Source organism: Alternaria viburni (genome assembly GCF_023758015.1).
Source record: "Alternaria viburni strain BMP 2772 chromosome Unknown scaffold_15, whole genome shotgun sequence".
Classification (NCBI taxonomy): Eukaryota; Fungi; Ascomycota; class Dothideomycetes; order Pleosporales; family Pleosporaceae; genus Alternaria; species Alternaria viburni.
This window is the reverse complement of record NW_026055784.1, coordinates 900,895-919,905: the sequence shown is the minus strand read 5'-3', so window position 1 is coordinate 919,905 and position 19,011 is coordinate 900,895. Positions and strand designations below refer to the sequence as shown.

Sequence of the window (19,011 nt, the reverse complement as noted above, 5' to 3'; positions counted from 1 at the left end):
AGTATAGTAGATTAAAACTAGCTACTAAAATCTTAATTACGTAAGCAATTAGATTTACTAAGAATTTTTCTAATTTGTTAAGAAATAATAATAAGTGCAATCTTAACAAAGCTTAATAATAATAAAAGATAATAATAACTAAGTTATTATAATCTTTATAATAAGTTATAGAGTAATAGTATATAATAGCTTACTAAGTAAATAAGAATTTTTAAACAGAGATATTTATCTATCTTACGCTACTTTCTAGATCTACTATAGTTCTATATAACTTATAATATTTATTAGAACTACTAATAAAGTATTTAATAAACTAAGAAAGAAAAAAAGAAAAACTACTATAATTAATACTTAGAGGCGTTTTCTTAACTTTCTTATAGAGGTTTAGGCTTTTAATCTAGACTCTCTAGTCTAAGTTAGAATAATATACTTATATATACTTACTTATTATAGCTTTTAAGTCTATAAAGGCTATATAATGTCTTAGGCACTTACTACTTTTAATAGCTATCTAGCTAGTACTTTAATAATATACTTATACTTATATTTACCTACTATATACTTACTTTATATCTACTTTACGCACTACTTTATATACTACGTAATATAAAATTACTCTATACTATATATATTATATTATATAATATATATATTTATATTAATATACTAGATATAGCTTTATATTAAGCTACTTTTATAGAAATACTATTACTAGTAATATTATAATATTATTACTCTTAATATAGATAATTACCTTACTATATAAATACCTATACTAATATAGTACTTAACTAATATAATATACTACGCGCTTTAGCGCTTATATACTTAAGTATAATACTAAGCTATTTAAATCTTTTATAAACTTTATCTACGCCTTATAACTTAATATTATTTTCTTTTTAATTTTACTCTAGCTTTTATATTTTAAGTTAAGTTATTTTAATATATACTATACTAGCTTATGTAACTTTTATAGCTTTATATCTATAATAAAATTATATTTCTTAATATACTATTAGTACTTACTTACTTTTATATTCTATATATATATATATACGTAATATTTTTATATTTTTAATAAACTTCTTAAAGAATTCTTATAAGTAATATATTTAATAGTAAACTTATTCTTTTAGTATTTACTAGTTTTATACTTTTTCTTTTTATAATAGTTACTCTATTTAGATTTATAAGATCTACTACTTATAAAAGCTTAAACCTTTTTATACTTAATTAGCGCTTATATATATATATATATATATATATATTTATAGTAGTATATACTTTACTTACTTAGGCTTTTTAGATACTTTATAGAAATTACTTATATTATTTTATTTTACTCTAGACTTTAGATAGAATATCTTTAAATAGAAAATATCTAAGAATATATTTTTTTTTACTAAATAAAGTTTGTTTAAAGTACGCTTTTTACTACTATACTTTTAAAACTACACTTTTTTTAGCTATAATCTTTATTAGATTTTTCTTCTCTTTTTACTTTTTAGCTACTACGCTTTAATATATAACTTAAATTAATTTAGAATTTCTACTACGTTCTAGCTACTTAACTTATACTTACTATACTTACACTTTTTATTCTACTTATAGCTACTATAAGTACACTTACTACTTTGTTTTATAGAAGTTTATATAAGATAATATATATCTACTATTAACTTAGCTAACTAAATCTTTTCTTAACTTTAGACTTTATAATAAGCTTATACTTTTTTTTTAACTTTAGTACTATAAAAAAGCTTTTAAATTTATTCTAGACTATATTACTAGTAATAAGCTACTATATATTCTATAAATTATAAAAAGTAGCTAGTATTCTACTTTCTATTAGTTAAGAGTATATAGAACTAGTAAATTTTTAAATAAAAAAAAAAGATTTATATACTATACTTATAAAGCTTATTATTAATAGTAAGCTTTAGAATTTTTTAAACTAGAAGTAAGAGTTTTTTAATTAAATAGCTAATAATATTTATACTAGTATATAGCTTAGGTAGTTTAGCTATCTTTCTACTTTTTTAAAAATAATATAGTATTTTTTATAAGCTATTTTATAAATAAATTAAATTAACTAATAAAAGTGCGTACTTTAAAAGATACGTAGTAGATTATAAAATAGAAAAATATATTAATAAGTAAATAAAAGCTAAAAGTTAGGCGTAGGTATTAGACTTAAATAAGTAAGTTAACTAGTAAGGTATATTAGAAAGAAAAATAAAAAGATAAGATATTATTATTATTGTTATTATTATTATTATTATTATTATTATTATTATTATTATTATTATTATTATTATTATTATTATTATTATTATTATTATAATTATTATTATTATTATTATTATTATTATTATTATTATTATTATTATTATTATTATAGTTATTATTATTATTATTATTATTATTATTATTATTATTATTATTATTAGAGTTATACTTATATTATAATAATATAATAGATAAAAAATAAATACTAAGTACTAAGTACTAAGTAATAAGTAAATACTACTACTTCTATATATCTAAAACTATAATTATAAAGCTATAGTAGCTATATAGTTAAATATTAAATTAGTTTATAAACCTTTAGTCTAATTATAAAGCTAAAACTAGAAAAAATAATATTATTTTAGTAATATCTAAATTAAAATTTAAATTATATAGTAGCTCTAAAGAGTTTAGCTTAAAAACTTTAAAAACTTTTTAGTATCTTTTAATATCTTTTTACTATAAAGATAGCTCTAATTTAGGCTTAAGGTACCTAAATTAGATACTAGTTAATATATCTACGCTTTCTATCTATAAGGTTAATAGTAATATTTAATATTAACCTAGTACAGCACTTTAGTAACGTCTGTAGCGCCTAGACAGAGCATTGTATCTACAGTCTCCTCTCTAGTTCGAGTACAAATACAAGTTTTAAGCTAAATTATAAGATCTAATTAGTTAATACTCTAGTAAAGAAGATTATTAAGCAAATAAGCTCTTGTTTAGAGGGTTTTATTCCTTGCTAAGGTTCTTGTTCTACTTCTCTATTAGCCGGAAAAAGGTCCACTCTCTGTCGTATTTGCACCCGAACCGGGAGGGAGACTGTAGTAGTGTGTCTAGCTTCTGCAGCGGGATCGCATCGCTCTTGGCGGTGTTATTAGATCCACAGGACGTCTGCTTCTCCAGGTCGTCTTGACACTCTTGTCATCCTATCGCGGTTCAGAGTCGGACGAGATCTCGGCCGCTCCGTCTGCACGAAGCAGCAAGAATGCTCATATATTTGCGACGTCATGGCCAGAGCGTCAGGCGCGCCCCGACTGGGCGAAAGCAACTTCAGCGGTCCGCTAGACATCCTCTCACCTATACGACGTATTCAGCGGAGCCCAGCGCAACCTCTGCACAATCTCAGTTGCGCAATCGCAGCATCGACGTCTGGCACGGTCTAATTACATACAGGCTACAATCAGGCTTAAGACGATGTTTCGGCACGGCCGGTTTGTGTGCAAGACATCGTAAAGCAAAAACGTCTCGCCTCTGGTACCTAGTGCCTGAACGAGAACCCTCGATACGTCGTATTCTCGTATAGGTCGATATACGCGCACACGAGTCACGACTTGGGGGCTTGGTTGCATCGGACCGCCCCACGGGAAATACTACACAGGCTTCTGAGTCGTTCTGTACTTTGCATCGGAGTCGGGATACCTAGAGAGCTAGGTCGATGTTATTAGGTCGAAGGCTACCGAGTTTCTCCGCCACCAACGCATTTGGATGAAGGCCAAAGCTGCGAAAGTACGCGGCCTCTACTCGCAGCCATGGGTATATAAGCCAACAAGGCGGCCTGAACCGACGGATCTCTAGTGATATTCAGATTCATCGAGCGCCTTTTCCAGCCTTGCGATAATTTCAGGGCTAGCATCAAACATGCACTTCGCAACCGCCCCAAGCGTCGTGTGTCTCATCACAGCCATCAGGCTTGTATCAGCTGTTGATTCGCCTCTCATCACCCCACTTTGTAAGCTGCTTTAAGCCGACTATCCAACATGACTGGCTAACCGGTGGCAAATGTACAGCTTGGGATGAAGCATCAGAGAAGGCCAAGAGCTTTGTGTCTCAGCTCACTATGTCGGAGAAGATTGGCCTTGTGACCGGGAGTTATGGTAGCGGTCCGATTCTACCTTGTGTAGGCACACTCGCAGCCATCGAACGCCTCAATTACACCGGTCTATGCATGTCCGACGGCCCGAACGGTGTCAATCGACAAGATAGCGTGAGTGTGTTTGCGTCTGGGATCACGGTGGCGGCGACGTGGGATAGACGTCTCATGTATGAACGAGGATTCGCACTTGGAGAAGAGTTCAGAATGAAAGGCGTTCACGTTTTGTTAGGGTATGTCAATCTCTCGGCTCTACATTCTCAGATCCTAGACTCACATCGACGCAGACCTAGTACTGGACCGATGGGCCGCCACCCTCGAGGCGGTCGCGGCTGGGAAGGCTTTGGCCCGGATCCATATCTTGCTGGTGTCGCCATGAATGAGTCTGTTACTGGTATCGAAGCAACTGGTGTCCAGACAAGCTCAAAGCACTACATTGGGAACGAGCAAGAAACCCAGCGCAACCCCAGTACCAAGGATGACGGAACAGTTATTGAAGCGATATCTGCAAACATCGACGACCGGACACTCCATGAACTCTACCTCTGGCCATTCGCCAATGCCGTCCGGGCTGGAACAGCATCAGTCATGTGCGCCTACAGTCGCTTCAACCAGACATACTCCTGTGCCAGCTCGGAAGTTCTGAACACGATTCTCAAGGACGAACTAGCCTTTCCTGGATACGTTGTGTCTGATTTTGGCGCGACGCATGCCACAGTGGATTTCGCGGAAGGAGGCCTAGACATGGAAATGCCCGGAAACGTCACTGCAGCCGGTTTCCCATGCTACTTTGGCGACAAGCTCCTTGAGGCAGTTCAGGCGAACAAAGTATCGGAAGAACGCCTCGAAGACATGGCAAGAAGAGTTATGACGCCCTATTTCCGACTTCATCAAGACAAGGACTTTCCGATGATTGATCCTGCGACGGGGCCCGTCCTCTTTGTTACTCAGCTTGGACATGTCCAGGTACCTTCAATGGCAGGAATGTTCACTGAGGTCCCAGCTATAGACGTTCGCGCCGATCATGCGCGCGGCATTCGCGAGCTGGGCGCAGCCGGCACAGTGTTGCTAAAAAACGTCAATGGAACACTGCCGTTGACAAACCAGACTAGCTTCGCTCTCTTTGGGAACGGCCTCCCAGATCCAACCATTGGATCAGCGTACGTGCCTGCAAGTGGCGAAGACGCTCCAGAGGGCTACGAGATAGGCGCCTTTGACATTGGTGGCGGATCTGGCTCTGTGCGACACACAAATCTTGTGAGCCCGCTCGAGGCCATTCGGACCAAAGTGAAAGCTCTTGGTGGCCGAGTGCAACTGCTGTTCGACAACAATGAGATTGCGGCGGGGCGATTTACGACCATTTATCCAACACCCCAAGTCTGTTTGTTATTCCTGAAGGCCTGGGCGACCGAAGGCGCCGATAGACCGGATCTGAACCTCCAGTGGAATGCTACGATGGCTGTTGAAAGCACAGCAAGGCTATGCCCAAACACTATCGTGGTGACACATGGTCCGGGCGTAGTCCTGATGCCATGGGCGGACAACGAGAACGTGACGGCCATCTTGGCTGCACACTATCCAGGAGAAGAGATTGGAAACTCCATTACCGACGTCCTTTGGGGTACCATTGAGCCCTCAGGCCGGTTGCCCTACTCCATTCCCAAGGACGATGCAGACGCCGGTCCTCCGATTCTAGTTTTACCTGAGAACACAACAGATCCTGGCGCGTGGACGGAAGACTTTGTAGAGGGTCAGATGATCGATTACCGGTACTTCGACGCCAGTTCCGGCAAGGAACCCCTTTACGAGTTCGGTTATGGGCTTTCATATACCGAATTCGACATGACACCGAGCCTGAACGTGCAACTCACTGCTGGCCCGTTGAACCAACATGTCAACAAGTCCATGGGTATAGCACCAGGAGGGATGGTCGATCTGTGGACCAACGTAGCCGTAGTGACAGTCAACGTCACTAATACAGGTGACCGAGCAGGTTCCACTGTCCCGCAACTTTACGTGTCACTGCCCCAGGACACGACGCCCCCAGGCACACCTGTAAAGGTATTGAGGGGATTCAACAAACTACATCTCCGCAAAGGCGAGACAAAACAGGCGACGTTTGAACTCTTGAGAAGGGACCTGAGCTACTGGCATGTTCAAGAAAAAGAGTGGGTTATTCCGAGAGGGCAGATTACTCTCTTGTCAGGATTTAGCTCGAAGGACGTACGAGCAAACACAACAATCTCCGTGTAGTGTCTTTTTGTAAGATAGATAAGCAGAGATCCATATATGCGAGACATCTGTGTATCATCATGGATGGTTACTACATACTTTGTATGCTAGACTACTAATACAATTGCTACTCTGTTGTAGTTGCTAGAAGTTGAATATACTGAATGGCTCTTGCGCCAGCCTCGTGATCGGCCTTTCGTCGTTTCTCCGTATCCTCTTTGCTACCGCCATCCTCGGTAGGGTCTCGCTTGCGTTTCTCGCCCTTTTCCTCGTCTACGTCATCGCTCTTATGCCAGAAGCGATGCGGCAAGGCCTCTTTGTCTGCAATCTCGGCGTCAGTGATCTCCCTTTCCTCTCTCTGCTTCTCGCTCAATCCCGCAGGTAGACACTCGAGGTCCAACGGTCCATTGTCAAGCCTGAAGAAGACCCGCTGAACAAACTTGGCTCTTGTACGCCGACGCGAAAGGTTGTGTCGTAGAGCAGACGATGAGCTACTACTGCTGAACGGAAAGTAGCTCCCGAAGATGCTGTTATCTTGCTTGTCCTCCACCTCAAGCATCTGCCACCGTTCGTCGGCTAGTAACTTAACGAGCTCACTTTTACCCCAGTCTTCGTAGATGTCGTTCGGTACATTAATGGTCAACTTCTTCAGGTTCTTGAACTGGGAAGCGTAGCGAGCCCAGAAGCGCCTCCAGCCAATCATCTCGCGTTTCATGAGGGCTACCTCAGCGGGTGTAGGGCGCTTCGCTGTACGCAGCCAGCCAGAGACACCAGGAACGTCGGCGGGGTATTGGATACTGAGTTCATCAACCATGGCGGCGATGGGCGTAAGACTGAAGACGGCTTGGGTCGGAAGCAACAGCTCACGCTTGTCTGCGTTTTCCCCAACAAAGGTTTTGTAGTCGCCGAAATATAGGTTGCCGTCAATACCGGACGCGGGAGACATGTTTGTGCGTTCGCCAATGGAAATACGGATAGGGATACCGAAGCTTCGTAAGGTGGATACCATAGTCTGTATACGAGACAGAATATCTTGTTTCGGAAGCAGTGTCCGGTTGGGCTCGAGATTGGCTGGAAAGACATCGGACATGAGGCTGTCCCAAGTGAATACGGGCTTCCAGTTACACTTCTCAGCTATCCACCGCAGCGCTTCCTGGACCTCTGGCTTGGAGCTAGGGTCACTCATCGCTTGGTCGTTGTTCTGCTGCGTAGTCTGGCCAAAGTGATGTCGGCGCTGCGTTACATTGATGAGATGAAATGGGTGAAGGACGATGTTTTTAAGACCGTGTATGGGCTTGATGTTGATGTTTGGATACTTCTTGGAGATGGTTTGGAGGCTCTGCAGCAGGTCCTCGAATGAAGCTCCTACGCCCTGCACAACATGATTGCCCAGCTCCATGTGATCGCGTCCGCAGTCTTCGAAGGTCTTGTCATCGAATGCCTCTTCCTCATCACGATGGTGATGCCCTTGAGTTATTCGATACGGTATGGGACCAATTACATCGCGATCGCGACGGTCCTCCATCCATGAGTATAAGCCGATTTCGACGTCTTTTATTCGCGACCAGGCTGTGGCATCGGTAGAGAAAAGGGATCGGTAGGGGGCGTAATCGTGTATCCTCAGCTTCGTCATGCTGTCTGGGCAATGCTTCTGCACACCATCCACAAGACAGCAGACGCGCTGGTGGACTTCCCATTCGTTCCATGTGCTAGGCTGGATGTCAGTACTATGAGCGTTGGTGAGGACTCATGGTGGACAAAACTTACTGGAAGCCTGAGTAGCGCTCTCGTATCGCGAGCGTCTTCAGCTTGCTGCAGATTGGAAAGATGATGCTGGCGACAGAACCGCTCTTGTGCCTTCTGGACATGCGGAAGCCCTGCTTGAAGCGATAGTCGTTGTATGAGTAGCTGTACTCAATCCGAGAGTGCGCAGTGTAGTCAGCCCAATTGGCAACCTCGAGCTCTTCGAGGCGGCCGAACAGCTTGGGGCAAGCAGCAGCCAGCATGCTCCACGTCCACGTCTCTTCCGGAGTCCATACGAAGTCTTTAATGGCAGAGATGTCTAAGCTCGTCAGGCATGGTAGGTTTCCTTCTATCCACTTGAAGTCGTCTATACTCGCCCAATGTGACATTGCCAACTTGTGTACGTGTCGGCGGTTCTCATCCGTGATGCTCTCCTGGAAGCTTATCCACCGTATGTTACCCAGGCCTCTGTACTTCCAGTCGCCTAGTCTGATGTCGCGCACATCGTTGAGTTGTATGGGGTATTTGTAGAGGAGCTGATTGACGGTGACGCTGCTTGCCATGCCTTTACAAAGCCTCTTCAAGCTCCAAGCAGCGTCGCGATCGAGATAATCCATGACACACTTGAATATGTCGTCGGGGAGTTTGAGAAGCATGCTGCTCTGGCTCGCGGCAGCTTTGGACTTGGGCTGGTTGAGTGCATCGGAAGCGACAGGGCTACAGTCACGACTTGAAGCAAAGTCGGGCATATCGGGCGAGAGATAGTCAAGGTCGTGCAGGCTGAAGAGATTCATCAAGTAGCGATCGTAGCTCATGGGTGAGAGACAGTGGAGTGGGAAGAGAAGAGGGGACAGAGGAGCGAGGGCAGGCTGGGGCGCAGCAGTTGTACCCAAGGAGTGAGTTGCGCGCTGAGGCAACTGACTGTTCACGTGAGTGAGCGAGTGACTGGGTGAGTGATGTGGTGAGGCGCATGGAGGTGCAGAGCCATGTGTGGGAGGATTGCGAATGTGAGAGCACAGTCGTGGAAGGCGCGATAGTGAGGCTGGCAAGCGGCGCGCGTAGCAGCGATGCGGAGAGGGTGCGGAAGTGCGGCGCCGCCAAGACACGCGTCGCTTTTCGCGCTCCGACGACTTTCTGCCTGCGCGAACCAACTGTCGCAACACCATCACCCGCCGCACACTCACCCACGCGCCGACCCCACGCGCATTCCCACCATGGCCGACGCCCAGGTCTTCGAAGAGACATTCACCGTCACCTCCATCAACAATGAGAAATACGACCGCGTCTCCCGCATCTTTGGCACCTCCACCGACAGCCAAATCACCATGTCGCTCGACATAAACCACGAACTTTTCCCGGTCGAAGCTGGCCAGACCTTGAGCCTGGTTCTGGCAACGACACTGGCGTTGGACGGTAGTGCCAAGGGCGACAACGACTCCATGTGGAGGAGCGTCGGCAAGCAGGGTGTTACAACACTGGCCGACATGTACGACTACGTGTGCTATGGGAAGAACTACCGCATGGAGGGTGGTGACGGCGACATCATGTGAGTGAAGCTCGCGCGGGAGTTCTGCTCGCACCGGGTGCTGACGGCAACACAGAAAGTATTTCGCCAGCTTCGGGGGGCTGCTGTTGTACATGGAGGGTCCTCACCGGAAGCTCAGCGGGCTCAAGATCGACGACATTTACATGCTCATCAAGCACTCATAGTACTAGTGTCTTCGCCTCCACCACGATCCAAGGGAAGCAAGCATAAATAGGCGTTTGGTAGCATTGTGTTGGTATTGGTATCATCTGGTCTAAAAGTTTCGGCACGGCGTCTGGATACCCCCAAAGGACTCGATAGATTCACCCGCCTCTCTTGCGCGGGAATATCACGTTTTCCTTCTCCTTCTCACAGTGTAGGGAACTCCAGCTTCCTGTGCAGTCGACTCACAATCTCAATGTAGTCGCGCTCGTTCTCCGTCGTCAGAATGCCGTGGCGGACCAGAAAGTCGAGCACAACCAGCGCGCAGTTCGGCTTGAATTCGCCTTTCTTCATCCCTTCTTGCACTTCCTCCACACTCCACAGGTAAAACTCTTCGACCTCGTCATCGCCTGGCTTCGGGATTGTGTCTTCGGGAAGCTCGAGATCGTAGACATATTGAACTTCGGGCTGCATCAGGTTCGTCTCTCCTCCTGCCCTTTCGTCTCGAATGTACCAGTATGTGACTGTGCCGCACGCCTTTGCATTCGCCCGAACGAACTCTTCGTCGAGCGAAGCTTCCTCTCCACACTCCCTGACAAGACTCTCGAACGGCGACTCACCTGATGCGATGCCACCTGCAACAGCGTTATCCAGCATGCCTCCATACGTCTGCTTTGTCCGCGCCCGTCTCGGCGTCCAAATCTTTAGTTCCCCGTCTTTCCTCGTGAATGCCGTAAGATGCACACCGTAGGTGACCACGCCGAACAGGCAACTAGCACTCCTTTCCACGTTGAACAACAGCTCCTTCCCCAGCCCATACACAGCATACAGCTCGTTCCGCCACTTGTCCAACACTTTGAAGTGACCTGTCTGTCGCATAGCCAACAGTGTCGTTTCTACCGCTTTCGACCGCTCGTCTGCGTTGGATCCGGCTGTAAGATGGAGGATGCGAGCATCGTCGTCGATTTCCCAGCCGGGTACTCCGCGGAAAACCTCGACAACGGAGGGGAGCATATAACCCAGCGCATAGTTGTAGCCCGAGACGCGCAATTGGTAATACGTATTGATGGACGCGATGTATGTTTCCGAGTTGACGTCCGGATACGGGAAGCCGTCGCATTGATGTATGAGATCGAGGTTCGTGAGTGACATTGTGGGCGATTGAGTGGTGGATGTTGTGTACGCAAGTGCAAGTGCTGCGCCAGCTGGGTGTTTGTGAGCTGCGTCATACGCTTACCCACACGAGCTTGAGTGGGGGCGGGGTCTCGAAACAGCAACAACCATGTCGAGCTTCGTCCGTGTCTCCAGACGTTCTTTCCAAGGACAGACGAGATGGACTTCGCAGACGATCCGGCAGATTTGGCAGTTACGATGCAATACAATTGTCAGCTGTCAAAGTTTCCAAGCATCTCGTGTTCGTATGGTGTTGCCTGAAGCTAGCAAGTGCACAAATCCATCATGTTGCATCGAGTTTCTCCAATGTTCCCCAAAACACAAACTCGACGTCAACACTCATCTTAACTTTTAGGAAGAATGGAGACCTCAACTTCCAGGATCGTCCTTGTTGTACCTAAACAGCATGTCAAGACTGTGAAATCAGCCCTAGAACGGGCCGGACAGTTTGACCGGAACAGCAAGATCGTGCCTGACTTGGATAGCGAAAGAGTATCAAGTGCAGTCGGGAATTCGACTGGTCCGACACAGAGTGCTGATCTATCGAGGTCATCTCCACCTGAAGCAGACACTGCGGCATCACCAGCGGAAGCCTCACATGCACCACCAAACCTTACACAGCAGTCACGCTTCCCGAGGCTCCACTTCGACGCGACCCGCGGCGAATATGTCGACCAGTCATCTTTGGAAGACAGAACTCAGCGTGGAAGCCAGGTAGTTGAGAATGAGACCTCGAGCCTGGCGGCCGAGGCTCCTGGTGATCGCGACAATCATGTCAGGTTCCCAGCCCTGCAGTTCGATGTGGTTAGAGGAGGATATGTTGACCCTTCTACCATGAATGCGGAACTTGACCAAGTTAAGGAACCCGAACAACAGCGGATGCGGATTCCCACGACCATTCTGTACCCTGCACAAAGGAACGGCTCGGACGACATCCCGGATGTGGAGGGTTTGTTGTATAAGATAACAGAAGATCTCGCACTGGGCGAGATTTCCACAGTAATATCCATCTCACACCACGTCCCAAGCATGGCAGCATCGCCGCGTGCGACTCACCAAAGTCCCCTTCATAAGGCTTTGCGAACCGCGCTCACCTCTCTCCTGGATCTCGCATCTGTACCATCCACACACACGGTCGAAGCACTTGTCACAGCTTTCCCGGATGGATATTCAGTATACAAGCCCCTGCTTCTTCTTCCGCACAAGGCCCTGTCTTCCGTACCATGGCGAACTCTTGCAGCCATCCATCCAGCCGACTCCGACGAAATGAAAGCAGTGTGGCGAGAAATAGCGATATCAGTGGGCGCAACGCACGTCGCCATCAATGCGCCTATACCGATATCCACATCTTCAACATTAACATCATCATCCACCACGACAGGCGAAGAGAACATACTGCGCAGCCCAACCAATCTCACACCTCTATACGGCAACTTCGGTCCTGCACCGACACTGCAAACCATAACCTCACCAACAGCAACAGACTTCGCCGACGCCCTCTGGGTGACTGCGCGTCAGAACGGTATTTGGCAGACCTGGGCGCCGCTCTACACGATGTTCAGTCGTGGCAATATCAATGAGAAAGCAAGGATCTTGAATCTCCCTTCGGTCAATGTTCTCAACGTCGCATCAACAGCCGTCGATCTCTACGCTGGAATCGGCTACTTCGCTTTCTCCTACAAAAAGAGTGGAGACAGACGGGATACAGGAATCAAGCAAGTCGCATGTTGGGAGATAAACCCGTGGAGTGTCGAAGGACTACGCAGAGGTGCGGAGATGAATGGATGGACGTGCCAAGTACTCAAAGATACAGATATAGCACGACTTTGTGAAAGTCCCTCGAGAGACGATTCCTGTCTCGACCAAGCGGATCTTCTCGTCTTCCAGACAAGCAACGAGAGTGCTGAGACGGACTTCACGTTACTTCCATCGCCTAAGCCACCTGTTCAACACGTCAATTTAGGTTTGCTGCCTTCGTCCAGGCTCTCCTGGGGTGTTGCGGTTGCGATGCTTGACAAACAGTTTGGAGGATGGATCCATGTGCATGAGAATGTGGGCGTCAATGATGTCGAAACAAGGCGGAAGGTTGTAGAACAGGAATTCCAGAGTCTGGTGGACAAGAGGGACGCCGCAACGAGAAGGAAGGCGCTGGTGGAACATGTGGAGAAAGTGAAGATGTACGCACCTGGAGTTGTGCACTGTGTTTATGATGTTGTTATTGGAGACGATATTTGAGAGCCGTGGAGAGCCGCTTCTTGTCAGCACCACGAGGACGGCTGATGTTTGGAGGTGGTCATCAACTAAAGATCTGAATAGACACCACATGGCTTTACATCACACCAACTGTTACTTTCACATGCCATGGCATTCATGCTTGTTAAATGCACCAATTGTAAAAATGATAGTAGATTTGATCAGTCTATTGATGGTATCATGGTTTCCACACCTTGTGTCTGCTAGATATGATGGTATCCCCTCAGCAGCACATCGGATCAAAGCAAAACTCCACCCTGGATGCCGAAAGCAAAGGTCGCAACCTCGCTGTGAGAGTATCCCAACGCCCGCTAAAACGCAGCAAAGACCAAAACGCAAAGTTCCAAAGGATATAATACAGAGATGGCAAAATCTGAAGTCGCCATGGTAGGAGAGTCGGCACCCTGTTGCCGCGCTCATTCGACCTCTGTCAGCCACCTTCGAATTCCCTCTTTCAGGGAAGAGTCGTTCTCGGTTCTTGGGTGAGAGGTCTTGGTAGTCTTTGTCGTTTTTGTCTGACCACCTTCCTTGGAAGGCTGTCTTCCTCCGCGCTCAGTGGCTACGTCTTTGACGACAACCTCCAACGCTTCGAACAGCACGCTCTTACAGTCAACATGCGGTACTTCGACGTGTGGAACCGCATCTGACTCCGCTCGTGTATCGCGCCGACCCCTTCTGCTGCTTGATCGTGATGACTGGGCAGAGTTGACACGAGTCACTTCACCAGACTGTGCCAGTACACGATCCACGCCGTCTATGAGGGTAGAATCGAAGTCCATGATGATTTCCTCATCGAACTTCTCAGCGAGGTGGACTTCAGTCATCATTGGAACAGCGCTGCCTGAAGTATACGGATTGCCGTAACGCGAGTGGCCGGGCGCCAAACCAGTAACGCCTGGCGTCATGGCCGAGGAGTGGTAGGTAGGTGTGGGGATCAGCTTAACAAGGCGTCGTAAGCTGATGCGCTTGATCGAGAAGGAACTCGTGTCAGCGATTAGAGCAGAACAGATATCCATCCAGCGTTCAAGTGGACCAGACTCCAGACTAGGTGTAGTCACGGTACTCAAAGGTGTTGGCTCCGCGCTCATTGCCCGCTTGATGTCTCGTTCAAGGTAGCGATATGGTTTGATAGCTTGGACAGCGAAGTCAGGATGAAACTGACTTAGCCACCCAGCCACGTTGACAGGCTGTTCTGGTTCTCCGTGAGGCGTCGACAGAACCGATGACTCACCAAAGCTGGAGCCCGGTTGACTTGAAGCTGACCCGAATCCTCCCAACAGTGGGGACTGTAAAGGGGAGTCGAAGTCGGGGAGCGGCAGGTCAACGTCGATAACGCCATCCTTTTCATTGACTGACAATTTCAAATGACTTTCAAAAGTCTTCTGACGCTCGGGTATCGGCCGCGCTGCAGATGCAGGGACACCGGAAGTGCCACCATTAGAGTAAACACTGAGAGTGTCTTTTTCGCCGGAGTCAGGTGGAAACGGAGATTCGACAACATCGCTCTCGAAGACACGGTCCATGGAGAGTTCTTGTACCATGTGCTCAAGCTGCGATCGAGGGCGCTCTTGCCCACGAAAGCCCACGCCATCATCTGTCGTTTGGAAGTACTCACTTTGGTCGGTCGAGGACGAGCGACGGCCGCTCCAAAAGTTCATGAAACCACTCCAGCGACTAGTGTTGCTGGAATCGTTGCTGGCAAGGCTTGTCTGGCCTGTGCCGCTCCGTTGTAGGGTGCTGATCAAGTTGGTGGACGCCAGACTGTCACTGCTTTCTGGTCTCATGTCAGGCATGGTGCCGGATGACTTTGTTCTAGGGAAGGTGAAGTGAGCGACAGGCATCGCATCTTGTGGGGTGGCTGTTGAGGTGGTCACAGTGCTACCTGTTGTGACCGGGCCTTCCGACATTGAGGGGACAATTAGAGTGGTCCGAACTGAATGTGCAGAGGAACGTCGCGAGTGGCCGAGCGGACGTACAGGCTCTGACGTCTCAATCAGGGCCGATTCGGAACTTTCGTCTAGAGCCTGCGTAGACGGTTGATGCACACTCTGGGGTTTCGGGGGCTGCAGAAGAATATTGGACATGCTCTGCTTACCCCTCGGTCCTCGCTTTATCTGCCTCCTTAGCGATGGCTGTCTTGAGGGCGGCATATTGGTCGGAGGCGACTGTGAGTAAGCACGCAGGGACGCTGAAGTGCCAGGGCGCGCGTAAGTGCTGTCGCCCATGGCAGACGCGTTGGGTGGTAGAAAAGCAGCCAATAGGAAGATGAGTCTCCGAGCAGCCATCTTATCTGGGGAAACAATGACAGTGCGACTCGGAATGGTTAGGTTCTCTCCAGCCGTCGCTTTTTGCAATTCGCGATGGCGCTTGCGGTGCCACCTGGGGCCCAGGATGTTGAGCCATTCAGTGTGGTTACCGAGGAAAGCAGTCAGCAAGTTGAAGAAGAAGAAGTTCTGTTCTCGTCGACCTGCCCAGCGACCAAGCCATCTGGCCTCCTCGCGCCACACGCCCCACTTGCCTTGACCTGTCATTACGCGGGGAATTCTCATGCCGCTTACGACGCGATTGCCGGTCAGCTCTGCTGCGTCTCGTATCTCTTTGTCTATCATGAGGGCGTTCGGCTGCAATCGCAGGGCTCGTCGACTGGCCTGCAGAGAGGAGTCTCGAAGACTCGTCCGTGAAGGCTGGTTTCTCTGGTGGTGGGCTACAGGTGTGGCCATGCCATCTGGTGATTTCGGCGCCTTGAACTGAGCCAATATGCGCTCCTGAACTACGTGTTGGAGGCTGCTTAGAGCGCGCATGATGACATCCCAGTGCTGTCCTACAACATCAACGCGGTCATCGACGTCACTACACAGCGACGAGGATAAGAGTGATTCGACCCCGAGGTTAGAGTCAATGAAGGCCCATCCTGCGCGGCGATCCGAGTCCAAAGACGAACCAAGAGACTCCTGTCCAGGGGCAGAGGTCGAAAGGTGTCCAGGAGTCCTAGTATTGGCACTCCGGGACGAAGGTCTCAGGCTCGGCGACGTGTTCGATATGGGCAGGTGGAGGATGATGGTGATGGCGTACATGGGGCTTTTTCGCACGTGTGACGGGTATGGCGGCTTCGGGGCACCTGGCTTGACGTTCGTGGACGGAAAAGGGAACCCATTGCCTTTCGGCAGTGAGCTCTGCGGTGTGGGCGTGCGGTCGTCGTGATCCTCGTCCGGCATGGTGACGGAGAACAAGCGTGTGATGAAGATGGTCCGTCGCTTGGGCTCTTTCTGTATGCTTTCGGACGAGTCGGCGCGGGGCATGTCGGTCGGGAGGTTGGCGGGAGTGAAGGATTTGGCGAGATGGCTTCGGCGGCGGAGGCCCTCAGCACGGCCCAGGGAGCTTGTCGCATCCTGGACGCTGGTGCTCAGGATGGAGGCATCGGCGGGCTTGGTGTCGAGGGGCACGATGTGGATCTTGTTGGAGTTGCCGCGGTAGTTCATGGCCAGGTTGCCGAACATGCAGTCGAGGCAGATGTTGGCCAGGTCGGTCGACTCCTTGGCCCGCGCCTGGGCTTTGGCCTGGACCTGGGCGTGCTCGTCGATGTTGGGCATGGAGGAGATGGAGCTGCCGCGGGTGCGTATGCGCGTGAAGCCGGCGACCGTGGGCGAGCGCGGCGGCGGCGTGGGCTCTGTGGCGAGGGAGGAGCGACGGGCATGCAGTCCGCCAAACGTCGGGCCTGCTGTGCCCGCTGCGCGCGCGCGTGTCGTGGTGGGTGAGGTGGGCGATGTGGGCGGGTCGGCGCGCGGCGGGGCGGGCTTGGAGTCGAACAGGATGGCCTTGGGCATTTGGGGCGTCTCATCCTGGGCGATGATGATGCGGCAGTCGCGCGGGTAGTCGAGGTCGATCTCCGGCAGAGGCCCGTCGTGGGCGCTGCCGGGCGTCAGGGGCGCGGCGTGCAGAGGGTAGGGCTGGCCCTCGGGGTGGTAGAGGGTGCTGGTCTCGGGGTACAGCAGATGGCGCGTGTGGCTCTCCTCGGTCGCCGAGTCGAGCACCGTCGGCGGCGGCGCGTGGGCGGCGCTGGAGCCTTTGCGGCTGCTGAAGAGGTGTCCGATCATGTCGAGAGGGCGCATTCCGCCATGGAAGCGCGCCCAGTCTTAGGAGTGGGAGGGCGAGGCGTCGATATTATGGCGGGCTCGAGCAGTGCGGCGTGCTGGTTGACCCATGGCAGTCTTCTAGGTAGTAATTCCACTGCACTGCTACAGGTGATGCGGGGCAATGAGGGCTGCGACAACAAAGAGAAGCGTGTCGCGTGGGCCGTGTTAGTGAGGGGAGCGCGCGTAGCCTAGTGCAGAGCTGCCGCTGCTTAGTTATAGAAGGGCGGTGAGCGGCTTCTGCTACTATCGTGAAAGGATCGACTCACGACGCACATCACCGCTGCACGTCACCCCTCCACCACGGGCCCACCCAAGTATTCTCGACATCACACGTCCCCCAAGTGGGACAGCCAGCCCTCACTTCGCCGCGGTGATAGGTTTCAGTTGAGGGAAAGAGCTCCATCGTCCTCCGTCATCACAGTGCTACATGTCCGCCGACGGCCATCAGCGCCTGTGGCTGCGGATCTCCCGGGGTACCCCAGATCACGGCATGCACGTCTTTCTAAACCGTCCTAGTGCAATCCGCCGCCTCGCTTTGACAGGCTGACGCACGCCAACCCGCACTTTCGATATCAACAACCTGCTCCGTGTCGGACCACCTCCGCGGGCCATTGTCGTCGGGGCGGAAGGGACTTGCCTTGCTTTCCTATTGGGACATGAGATTGCCCAGCAGACGGTAATCTCTGTCAACACTGCCTTACTGGACCATCAACGGGCTCTTATCGAGATCGTGTAACCGTGCCCGCGTATGTGCATGTGCATTGGAGGATCTTGGTGTTGATAACACATTCAGACATCTCAAGATGGCCACCCACCTGCCCATATACCGATCATGCTCGTGCAGTGCAATTGCTATTTCTATGCATCTATACTTGACCAGATGCTTTTATATCCAAGGCATTCTTCCGGTTTCCATGACCGTGGCATGATGTCCAACTTCCGCGATACGCGTCGTTTGTCCAGCTGGGAATGGATCGACACATGTTGGTGTCTTCGGAACAACGTGACGCGACGTTCCGAGCCTCCTTCTACTGCTGGCTTACCCGCCGGTATCGGGTGACGATCGTGGGATCTATCCGTATAGATATAGGTGCATAGTGAGGCGATCTAGGAGATCCTGATGCTCTTGAATCCAACGAAGTAATACCGGGCGTTTAGGGCGCAACCAGAGGCCCCCCGCCGAATGTTGATATGTCTCAGATGATCCACACCGCCTGTCGTACTGGGTAGCATCGCCTCGACTCGGATAGTCATCACGAGGTTGTCAAGCTACGCTTTATCAGTTCAAGCAAGTCAATTACAACACCAGCTCCAACCCATTCCGTTTGACCACAATGCCAGCTAAGTTCTGTAGGGGCGGAAATCACCGCTCCAGCTCACACCGCCTAGCCGCCGGCATCACTTCGTCTTCTCCTCTATGGAATGTCGGACATTGGGTCGCAAGGACAAACCGACCAACGTGACGAGCCAACGATGCAAACTCCCGCAAATGCCGTCACTACATTGCCTAAGCTAGACCTCCTCTACACAAGGAAAAGAAAAATAGTATAGAGACTACATCACAATGATAACATGTAAAGTAGGTAACCTGACGTTAATGTAGGCTCTAAGGCGTCCAGTTCTTT

General features: G+C 48.8%; 6 protein-coding genes across 6 annotated transcripts; 3 read left to right on the top strand and 3 right to left on the bottom strand.

The window, feature by feature from the left end:
- Nucleotides 1-4,082: 4,082 nt before the first annotated feature.
- J4E79_007324 (uncharacterized protein) lies at nt 4,083-6,418 on the top strand (the record flags this gene model as incomplete). Its single annotated transcript, XM_049356191.1, has 2 exons — nt 4,083-4,398; nt 4,453-6,418. Coding segments are annotated over 2 exons (2,282 nt in total), but the record flags the coding sequence as incomplete, so codon positions are not given.
- A 106-nt stretch (nt 6,419-6,524) lies between these two features.
- On the bottom strand, nt 6,525-8,955 carry J4E79_007323 (uncharacterized protein; the record flags this gene model as incomplete). The annotated part of the gene is made up of 2 exons (XM_049356190.1): nt 6,525-8,106; nt 8,165-8,955. The coding sequence occupies 2 exons, from the start codon at nt 8,953-8,955 to the stop codon at nt 6,525-6,527; spliced, it is 2,373 nt and encodes a 790-aa protein (XP_049209644.1).
- A 399-nt stretch (nt 8,956-9,354) lies between these two features.
- On the top strand, nt 9,355-9,850 carry J4E79_007322 (uncharacterized protein; the record flags this gene model as incomplete). The annotated part of the gene is made up of 2 exons (XM_049356189.1): nt 9,355-9,686; nt 9,742-9,850. The coding sequence occupies 2 exons, from the start codon at nt 9,355-9,357 to the stop codon at nt 9,848-9,850; spliced, it is 441 nt and encodes a 146-aa protein (XP_049209643.1).
- Nucleotides 9,851-10,034: 184 nt separating this feature from the next.
- Nucleotides 10,035-10,979, bottom strand: J4E79_007321 (uncharacterized protein; the record flags this gene model as incomplete). Its single annotated transcript, XM_049356188.1, has 1 exon — nt 10,035-10,979. The coding sequence occupies one exon, from the start codon at nt 10,977-10,979 to the stop codon at nt 10,035-10,037; it is 945 nt and encodes a 314-aa protein (XP_049209642.1).
- Nucleotides 10,980-11,834: 855 nt separating this feature from the next.
- J4E79_007320 (uncharacterized protein) lies at nt 11,835-13,235 on the top strand (the record flags this gene model as incomplete). The annotated part of the gene is made up of 1 exon (XM_049356187.1): nt 11,835-13,235. One exon carries the CDS (start codon nt 11,835-11,837, stop codon nt 13,233-13,235), a length of 1,401 nt encoding a protein of 466 aa, XP_049209641.1.
- Nucleotides 13,236-13,669: 434 nt separating this feature from the next.
- Nucleotides 13,670-17,347, bottom strand: J4E79_007319 (uncharacterized protein; the record flags this gene model as incomplete). The annotated part of the gene is made up of 1 exon (XM_049356186.1): nt 13,670-17,347. One exon carries the CDS (start codon nt 17,345-17,347, stop codon nt 13,670-13,672), a length of 3,678 nt encoding a protein of 1,225 aa, XP_049209640.1.
- Nucleotides 17,348-19,011: the final 1,664 nt, after the last annotated feature.